General features: G+C 45.5%; 1 protein-coding gene across 1 annotated transcript; it reads left to right on the top strand.

The window, feature by feature from the left end:
* The first annotated feature begins 501 nt into the window (after positions 1 to 501).
* On the top strand, positions 502 to 3011 carry LOC147325286 (uncharacterized). Its single transcript, XM_086297730.1, has 3 exons — positions 502 to 1424; positions 1542 to 1694; positions 1764 to 3011. Exons 1-3 carry the CDS (start codon positions 606 to 608, stop codon positions 3009 to 3011), a joined length of 2220 nt encoding a protein of 739 aa, XP_086153856.1. The 5' UTR covers positions 502 to 605.
* The last annotated feature ends 7672 nt before the right edge of the window (positions 3012 to 10683 follow it).

The raw sequence follows: 10683 nt of genomic DNA, 5'->3' as shown, positions 1-10683 counted from the left end.
AGATAAAAAAAACCCAGCAAACATACTGTCATGGTCCTGCGACCATGACTCAGTGACTTTATGTTTATGTACTTATTGTTATTACTTTCATTATTATTCATGGCTGTTTTGGGATGGTTTGTGTTTGGGATTTTAGACACTGGGTTCTGGGTTTGTGCTCCCTCTGTTGGTCCCTGGTGTTAGTGTTCCCCTGTCTCGTCAGGTTAATCAGGTCCAGCTGTTTCCCCCATCTGTGTGTGATTTCCCAGTGTCTCTTTGTGTATTTATAGCGTGTGATTTCCTCTGCTCCTCGTCGCGTCGTCTGTGTTCCTACCTGTGTTCCTACCTGTGTTCATCCTCTGTGTTACCCTGCGTACTCTGCATCTACCCTGTGAAATCCTCTGCGTGCTCTCCCTGCTGTTCTCCCTTCGTGTTCAGGTTTGCCACTCCTTTGTGTAGTTTCACCCAGTTTAGTTCCTCCGTAGTTCTGTTTTGCCATCTCCTCTTTATGTTTGTTATTATCAATAAATCACCCTCACACCTGAATGAGTGCTGCGCTTTGAGTCCTCCTTCCACTCTCCACACGGCCGCTGCCCCGGACCGTGACAGTACGACGCGACCACAACATGGACCCAGCAGCGCTTAATCCATCCAGGGAACTACGGGAAAATCTCATCGATGCCACACAGGAGCTGATCGACCTGTGGCTGGAAAGCCCGGGTGGCACGTCCCAGCGCGCTGTAGAGAGGCGGCTACAGCGTCTGGTGACCGGTCTCCCATGGCTTCTGGGCTCGCTTTGTTCGTGGGAGCGGGAGTTCCTCCTTCTGGACCTCGGTCTTCACCCCCCGTCTGCTTTTACTTCCGAGCAGTCCGAGGCGGTGAGCGAGCGACATGTTCTGGCTTCCCCAGATTCCGAGACTCTGTTTTCTGGGGCTATCCAGAGCGGGATGGGAGACTGTTCGGATCGCTTACCCACCTTCGTGGTAACGGACCCTTCGCAAGTGGGCGTGTACAGACCCTCTGTGAAACCGAGAGACTGTTTCTCTGCCGCTCCTTCTGAGCCAGGACTCTATCACCATTCTCCGGCTCAGTTCTGTGTCCAGTCACAAGCTTCCCAGTCTGTAGCTCAACCATTAGCCTCCCTTAAGCCACAATTTTCACACTGTTTTTCCACCGCCGTTTCTGAGCAGGGAGACAAACTGTTACATTACGGACCTGTTCCTCAACAGCTGGCAACATTAGTGACTGTTACTCACTCCGGGGCTTCCCCAGAGGCGGGGTTGCTGCCCTCAGCTTACTCTGGACCCCTGGTGGCCAAGATGCCAGCTGTGAACTGCACCGGGCTGTCACTGCCTGAGCAGGGTCAGTGCTCTGCGCAGCTGCAGCCCTCCGTATGTGTGCCAGAGGCCCACGTGCCTACTGGTTTTGTTTCACATGTGCCAGAGGCCCACGTGCCTACTGGTTTTGTTTCACATGTGCCAGAGGCCCACGTGCCTACTGGTTTTGTTTCACATGTGCCAGAGGCCCACGTGCCTACTGGTTTTGTTTCATGTGTGCCAGAGGCCCACGTGCCTGCTGGTTTTGTTTCATGTGTGCCAGAGGCCCACGTGCCTACTGGCTTTGTTTCATGTGTGCCGGGGGCCCCGGTGCCCACTGGTTCTGTGGCTGTTTTCGCTGGGGGGCCCGAGGAGCCCGTCCAGTCTCCCGCTTCGCCTGCTGGGGGGCCCGAGGAGCCCGTCCAGCCTCCTGTTTCGCCTGCTGGGGGGCCCGAGGAGCCCGTCCAGCCTCCTGCTTCGCCTGCTGGGGGGCCCGAGGATCCCGTCCGGCCACCTGTGGCTGCTTCTCCACCTGTGGCTGCTTCTCCACCTGTGGCTGCAGCGCCGCCTCCTGCAGTATCATCACCTGCAGCGCTACCACCTGCTACTGCCACGCCTCAGCCTGAAGCTTCAGCCTCGCCTGATTCTGGTCCAGCTTCATCCTCACCTGGCCCAGCTTCAGCTACAGCGTCAGCTTCGCCTGGCCCAGCTTCAGCTGCAGCTTCTTCATCGCCTGGCCCGGTTTCATCTTCGCCTGGCCCGGTTTCATCTTCGCCTGGCCCGGTTTCATCTTCATCTTCGCCTGGCCCGGTTTCATCTTCATCTTCGCCTGGTCCGGCTTCATCTTCGTCTGGTCCGGCTTCATCTTCGTCTGGTCCAGCTTCAGCTTCATCTTCGTCTGGTCCATCATCAGCATCATCAGCATCGTCTGGTCCAGCCTCCGTGTCTCCATCGCCTGGTCCAGCCTCCGTGTCTGCATCCTCGCCTGGTCCAGCCTCCGTGTCTGCATCCTCGCCTGGTCCAGCCTCCGTGTCTGCATCCTCGTCTGGTCCAGCCTTCGTGTCTGCATCCTCGCCTGGTCCAGCCTCCGTGTCTGCATCCTCGTCTGGTCCAGCCTTCGTGTCTGCATCCTCGTCTGGTCCAGCCTTTGTGTCTGCATCATCATCTCCGCCTGCTGCGGTCCCGGCTTCCGTGCCCTCAGCCTCGCCTGGCCCAGCCTCGTTTGGGTCTGGAGCTAAACGGCCGTTTTCTGGACCGCTGGCTAGGCTACTGGCCGAGCGCCATCGCCTGTGTGGCCGCCGCTGCCTTCCGCACGGCCGGCCTCCTGAACTCTTTACGCGCCGCCGTTGCCTTCCGCACGGCCAGCCTCCTGAACTCTTTACGCGCCGCCGTTGCCTTCCACACGGCCGGCCTCCTGAACTCTTTACGCGCCGCCGTTGCCTTCCGCACGGCCGGCCTCCTGAACTCTTTACGCGCCGCCGCTGCCTTCTTCGTGGACGGCCTCCTGAACTGTGCTTTGGACTCTGCTCCCCTGTGGGTTTTGTGTTCATCTTTGTTTTGGGACTCTGGGGCCTCCGTCCGTGGTCGTGGTCCGGTCCCTCCGTCCTGGGCCCCCTGCCGCCCGCCCGGATCTGGTGGTGTGTTTCTGTGGCTGTCGGGGGCCAGCCCTTGAGGGGGGGGGGGTACTGTCATGGTCCTGCGACCATGACTCAGTGACTTTATGTTTATGTACTTATTGTTATTACTTTCATTATTATTCATGGCTGTTTTGGGATGGTTTGTGTTTGGGATTTTAGACACTGGGTTCTGGGTTTGTGCTCCCTCTGTTGGTCCCTGGTGTTAGTGTTCCCCTGTCTCGTCAGGTTAATCAGGTCCAGCTGTTTCCCCCATCTGTGTGTGATTTCCCAGTGTCTCTTTGTGTATTTATAGCGTGTGATTTCCTCTGCTCCTCGTCGCGTCGTCTGTGTTCCTACCTGTGTTCATCCTCTGTGTTACCCTGCGTACTCTGCATCTACCCTGTGAAATCCTCTGCGTGCTCTCCCTGCTGTTCTCCCTTCGTGTTCAGGTTTGCCACTCCTTTGTGTAGTTTCACCCAGTTTAGTTCCTCCGTAGTTCTGTTTTGCCATCTCCTCTTTATGTTTGTTATTATCAATAAATCACCCTCACACCTGAATGAGTGCTGCGCTTTGAGTCCTTCCACTCTCCACACGGCCGCTGCCCCGGACCGTGACACATACACTTTGCATTTTAATATTTGAGATCTCAAATATTTAAAAAATGTATCTGGTAATTCCAAAAGGCTGGCAAATCTGTAACATAGAGCGTGGCTGCTATTCTCTTTGTCAAAGATTATTTTTTATTTTTTAGTTATATATGACTTTAAAAAACAACTTCAAACAGCTGGATGACAAGTCTACAAAACAAAAACATTGCACAGGTTAACATTCAACATTTAGTTACACTAAACTAAAACTGTAATCGCTTTACAAGCGGATATACTGCAACTGTTAAAAAACTGTTAATACACACACACACACACACACACATATATATATATAAATGAAAAATATCCAGATTACATCCTCACATTTCACAGGCACTTGTATTGACCTTGTTGTTTCACTCTTGCAGAGGACACACATGTACAGTAAAGTGTACACTTTACTGTAGCAGATTCTTAAATTTTGCAATATTTTGGCAAAACAAAATTTTTTTTAAAACACAATAGCAAATAATCATGCAGAAACAAAATTGCAGTCCCATTTAAAAGGAAAAATTGAAATATCACATAATTGAATAGTTGCAGTTTTTATGTTTTTCTCTGTAGATTTGTTTCAGACTCTGATAGGATAGATGGGAACCGTCAGTAGACAATTCAATTCTGTTTTATTTATATGCCACCAAATCACAACAGCAGTTGCCTCAAAGCGCTTTATGATGTAAGGTAGAAATCCTGCAATAATACTAAAGAAAACCACAACAATCAAACTAGCTCCTTTGATAGAGTACTTGGCAACAGTGGAAAGAAAAAAACCCTCCTTTTTACAGGAAGAAACCTTCGGCACGTCCAGACTCAGGGAGGGGCAGCCATCTGTCATGACTGAAATATGGCAGATGCGCTGATGCTCAAATTCTCAATATAAATTTGAAGTTAAGAATAGAAAAGTACTGTATTTACACTGTTCATTTACAATTTAAAGCTTTATTATCATCGGTGAGGCAAGAAAAGGAGTACAAATTCCAGCCTTTTCTATTTCATATCGAAAGCAATAGAATGGACCTTTGTGACAGCAGCATTGATGTTCATGAATCGTGCATGTGCCCTCAGATTACTGTACATTTAACTACAAACCGTGTGTGTCAGTGTTTGTACTGCAAAAGAAAAAAGAAATAATGCGAATGGAGCTTTATATGTCTTAACTTCTCATCCATTGCTCATTGGCCCCAAAGCCATGCTGTATATGCATACTGTATATCTGCACAACATAATGACATTCCCTAACATCTTCCAGGAGGAGTACACAGTCCAACAATGAAAAATCTCAAATAAATGATGAATTATTCTGGTCAATACGGTCTTTGCGTCAGTAAAATAGACAAGAGGAGAAGGAAACTTGGGGACATATTGTTTTCCAAACAATAGAATAGCTCTCGGTTTTCAAACACACCTAAACCTAAGCCACGCTCTCATTTCTTCTCTATTTTCTCAGTACCTTGCTTCTCTGCTCCAATTGGCTCTTCACTTTAAAGGCTCTGAAAACTCAAAACACATGTTTCTCTCCTCTGTCTTTCCAAGCACATGTAGAGAGGCTGGCAGCTTTCGTAACATAGAATATGGAATACAGAGTAGGTAGTACCTGTGGCCTGTTCACAGCTGTGTCATAATGTGTCCCCCATGTACATACATTTGTCTTCCACTGTGTCTTTTGTCCCCTGTGCATCTCCTGTGTCAGTGGGTAAAAGCTTCATTTGTTTTCTCAAATTCATTTTTCCCTCCTTCTTACATTCATATTCATAGATAGATAGAGAGAGAGAGAGAGAGAGTCTGGAAGAGAGTCCTGTCTCAGTCAATTATAGATGATGTGAGAGGGCGGGTGTGTGTGTTTAGGGCACGGATGGCTTGGGGATAGAAGCTCCTCTTGAGTCTCTCTGTCCTTGCCCGGAAGATGCAGAACCTTCTACCAGATTGCAGAAGTTGGAACAGTTTGTTGCCTGGATGGGACGGGTCCTTCAGTATCTGCGCTGCTCTAGTCCGGCATCTCCTGGTGTAGGTGTCCTGAAGCGGGGGGAGAGCAATCCTGCAGCAGCGTTCTGCTGTACGGATCACTCTCTGGAGAGCTTTTTGGTCCTTCACACAGCTGTTCCCAAACCACGATGTGATGTTCTGTGTGAGGATGCTCTCCACAGCGCCTGTATAGAAAATCCTGAGGATCTTTGGAGAGACCCTGAACTTCCTCAGTTGTCGTAGGTGATACAGGCGCTGCCTAGCCTTTTTGGTCTGGACCTGAATGTGGGCAGCCCATGTCAGGTCTGAGGAGATGTGGACACCGAGATACTTGAAGGACTGCACCCTCTTGTAGTCTTGGGCTTGTAGTCTCTGTGCTGACTCCTTCTGAAGTCCACCACCAGCTCCTTGGTCTTGCCGACGTTCAGCTGGAGGTGGTTGTCCTGGCACCATGATGCCAGATTCTTCACTTCGTCCATGTAGGCCGCCTCATCGTTGTTGGAGATGGCACCCAACACCACTGTGTTGTCAGCAAACTTCACAATGGTGTTGGAGCCATGGGTGGCCACACAGTCTGAAGTGTAGAGGGAGTAGAGCAGTGGCGAGAGGACACATCCCTGAGGTGCTCCTGAAGACACCTAGGCGGAGGAGAAACAGTCCCTGATGGATCTTTTCTTAATAACTTTGCCTCGACCTTGATGGAAAACATCATGAGGTGAAGGAAACACGTTAAGGAGAATTTATAAGGACTTACTCAAAGAATCCAACTCCAGGCAAGGCTCCTAATGTCACATCAAATGCTGGTGTTGCTTTGTTGTACAACGATGGTTTAGAAAAAGCATATCTTGACATGTTCTCATTGTTGTTTTCATATTAAAGGGAACCACATTTGCAAATTTCCCTTCATTACAGATAAATATTTGTCATATTGAGATTAGATTAATCTGTCCTACCCACTCATATGTTTCCTCTGTTGGAGAGAAGGACCATTTCAACTCTTGTCTTTATTAACTTTCCATCTCTGAAGTCAAATGAATTAATGATCATCTTAAAGGCTGTTGTACAGCAACAGACATAACCAGTGCAAACTAAGATGTGGCGAACCTAAAATTTATTGCGATCATCATTTTAATATGATACAAATAATCTTTATTTATAGAGCCCCCGTGTTATTAATTCAAGTGTAGCCAGGTAACTCAGAGTATCATGTATGAGCAAGATATACAAATCTGTTGGGAAATGTCTGGGACAAATGAATGACCTCATGAACAGAATATCTTTTGGGACAAAGGGACGCATTTTTGGAACTGAAACAGGTCTTGGGTAATAAGGATTAGGATTTTATTCTTTAGTGAGTAAAATGTGTCAGCCTATAGCAGCCACAGCTAGCTTTTCCTATCACTATAAAAAAAAAAGAAAAAAAAGAAATTTTTATCATGTTCAACGTTTTGTGTCTGAGAAAAGGCAAGAAAGGTAAATATTTGACATATTAGAAACTTTGAAACATTGTAATATCAAGCTGGGATAATGTGGGTTAGTTTGGTTTTGTGATTGCTTGACTGTATGTTTTCATTAAACTTTTTTTTTTATCCAAAAAGAAAAATGAAGTTCCAAAGAAATTCTGAATCGAGTGAAACTCCCTATATGTAAACAGTATGTGGGGTATTCAGCACTTTAGTCACCTGGCACTCAGTGTCACCTTGTAAATGCTGACAGCTCGTACTGCATAGTAATTTTAAAAAGCATACTGCATCCCATCTAGTTTATTCCATTTCTATGCACCCACCCTGGTGCTGGAATGCAGTAATAAAATATTTTTTCTTTCAGCAGTCACCTGCAACTCACAGCCGCTGGCCTGACTTCACACTGCTCTACAAATATCAAAACAGTCTCTGCATAGGTCTGCATTCTTCTTTCTGCCCAAGTCCAAGGCTTAGGAGTAATATAGCTGAGTCTAACAAATACCTCTCGCTTTCTCCGTGGGTAACAAGGAACAGGTGAGGCTCCCAGCTGGCTGAGGTAAACACTGACTTTTCTAAATAAAACTCTTTCACATGTGGTATCTTTTACTCAGACTCTCACTCAGCTCACAGCAGAACATCATGCCACTCAGACAACTCTGAAAAGTATGCACATTAAAACAAAAATGAAAAAAAGCAAGTTATTTTAGACCTCAGTCTGATCCATACACCCTCCTTATCCAGGGCCACCATTCCATAATCATTTAAGATGGTATATGTAATTTGAAAAAGTTTTTGAAAAACAAAGACAAAAGAAACTTGGGTATAAGACTGACAAAATTGTAATTAAAATACATTATTATTTAAATTCATTATTCAACGAGCATATTTCAACTCCACTGCTGTAACTTGACTAATTTCTTGGTACCAGTTTATTTTGTTTGCTTTGTTTTCCACTGCAAATGCGACTTCCTGTGTAGATAGTGCTGATCATAGAAGAGCTGCTTGAAACATCTCTGATGCATAGGGAGCCAATGTTTTTTTATATTTGTACATAGCTGCTTGGCACAGTTGGCACTGCCAGCCTAGCCATTTAAAACTGCCATGACTGATGTCGTGTTGCATATAGGACAGTTCTAATGCCACTTCTTTCCAACCAATCAGCATTCTGCATCATAGTCTTAAGTATCAGCTCAGCTCACTTAGAATCATGACTGGGGTGCTGACTCAAAAAGTACAAGGTACTTTCCAAAATGAAAAAAAAAAAGAGAGAGAAAAGACAAACCATAGAAACTGTACAGAAGAAAAGAGAAGGATTCATACAGAGATGGTTACCTGTTGAATTGTCTGTGGGTTTAAATTCAGACAATTCAACATGAACTGAACAACTGCTAAAGGATTTTCATCAAAGGGAAGTTTTTCTTTTTTGAGAATGATCCATAACAAAAAATATATACTTAAACTAAATGGTTCATACATTTAAAATAAAGTTGTATCAGACCAAACTCCTTAACAGTAAACAATAAATGTTGGTGGTATATTTATTGACCGAGTCCGACTCAGATTACTCCTTATCATCGATCCACCATACTTTATCAATAAATGTGTCTGGTCATACTTGAGACTGTGGTACAAGCTCCTCGTGTTTCACTAAAAGACTAAAAGTAAGTACTTCGGATTAGTCTCTTAAATTATAATAGGCCAAATGAATACGAATTTGTGTGCCTATGTGGCGACGTTTCGACCTGTGAAGGTCTTCTTCAGGCCTAGGCACACACAGAAAAAATGAAAAACAGGCTTGCTCTCAGAGGTCTGCTCTGTCCGATGGTTTGGAGTGGAATGAGCAGAGTGCCTTCCCCTTCTATTTATACCCTCCCACTTTTTTTCAGTTCGAATTTAGTTTTAGAAAGCCAAATTAGTGTTTTTACCTTTTAGGATTTGGGTAAAGATCAGGCCCGGCTATGCCGGAACCTGAGTGCACGGGCCATCACTGGGACTGGTGTTGGTGCCCCTGTTCAAAAAATTACCCTAAGCGGGTGTAGTGCACTGTGGTGGGCCAATCGCGACGTTTCGGCTCAATTTAGCCTTCTTCAGGCTGGCCCACCCGCTCTTGTGTTCAGTTTTGCCACTCTGGGCCTTTTATACTCTTCTTTTTCATTTCTGTTTTTCTTAACTTTTTCTGTTTCTTAGTTTTTTTCTTGTTCTCAGTTTTTTCTGCTTTAGCTCTCCCTTTTTCTATCTTTTTCTGTTGTTCTTTGTTCTTTCTGTTTTTCTTTATTCTTTCTGTTCTTCTTTATTCTTTCTGTTCTTCTTTATTCTTTCTCTTTGTTTTTCTGTTGTTCTTTTCTTTATTCTTTCACATATTTCTTTAAATGGCACCCCCTACTCTTTAGACATCCCGTCCTATGTTCTGTATTTTTCTTTTATGGCACCCCCTTCCTGTAAATCCTTTCCTTTATGTACTCTGTCTTTTTTTCTGACCTTTCTTGTCTTTTTTTCTCTTAGTTTAGGTTTTTAGGGCTCCATTAGGGTTAGGGCTAGAAGGGGAGGGGGGAGGGGGGCAAAGGGTTAGGGTAGGGTTAGGGTTGTGTAAATAAGCAGGCCGCCAGCAAGCTGGCAACCTGAAGTGCACGGGCCATCAATGGGGCTGGGTGGTGATGTCCCTGCCCTGTTTCAAAAAATTACCCATCTTGGGTGTATGCGCATTGTACATCATTGGGGCCTCGCGACGTTTCGGCATATCTGTGCCTTCTTCAGGCTGGGCCAATGTGTGTTCTCTTGTGTCTGTTTGACTTCTGTCTTGTCTGTGCCTCTCTTGGCTTTTATACTCTTTCTTGGCTCCTCCCACTCTTGGGTTTCCAACTTGTGTTTCTTACTTGTTTTTCTTTCTGTTTTTCTCTTTACGTGACTTTCTTGTCTTACTATGTTTCTTAAAAATTCTTACTGCTTTTCTTACTGTTTTTCTCTTTACGTGACTTCCTTGTCTTACTGTACTTATGTTTTCTCTTACTTTTCATCTCTTTATCTTTGTTTCTTACTTTTCTTTCTCTGTTTCTTTTTTGTGACTTTCTCTTTGTCTTTCTTTGTCTTTATCTTTGTTTCTTACTTTTCTTTCTCTGTTTGTTTTTTCGTGACTTTCTCTTTGTCTACTTTTCTTCATTTCTCCACTTGTTTTCTGTATTATTGTTTTTCATGGCACCCCCTGCTGTTTTGACATCCCGTCCTTTGATCTTTATTCATATTTATGATTTTGGCACCCCCTTCCTTTTATGTCCTTTCCTTGTTTCCTACTTGGTTTTTTACGTGACTTTGTTTCTTTTTCTTTGTGTTTTAGGGGACCCCCCTGGGGTTAGGGTTAGGGTGTGGGAAAGAGCAGGCCCGGCTATGCCGGAAGGGTTAGGGGTTAAGTAAGGAACAGGCCACCAGCAAGCTGGTAGCCTGGCGTGCACGGGCCATCGATGGGGCTGGGTGGTGGTGTCCCTGCCCTGGTTCAAAAAATTACCCATATCTTGGGTTCAGTGCACTTTTTTGGGCCTTCGCGACGTTTCGGCGTAGTTTCGCCTTCCTCAGGCTGGCCCAATATGTTTCTGTCTGTTTGTTCTCTGTGTGCCTCTCTTGGCTTTTATACTTGTGTTGTCTCCTCCCACTTTTAGGTTTTCTGTTTGTGTTTTTTTCAAAATTTCTTTCTTAGTTTCTCACTTGT

This window comes from Aulonocara sp. 'chitande type north' Nkhata Bay, linkage group LG7 (genome assembly GCF_057382095.1).
Source record: "Aulonocara sp. 'chitande type north' Nkhata Bay isolate Kocher_YH1m ecotype deep benthic linkage group LG7, A_spYH_male_GT1.1, whole genome shotgun sequence".
NCBI lineage: Eukaryota > Metazoa > Chordata > Actinopteri > Cichliformes > Cichlidae > Aulonocara > Aulonocara sp. 'chitande type north' Nkhata Bay.
Note: the sequence above shows the minus strand (reverse complement) of the source record. Positions and strands in the feature narration are given on the sequence as shown.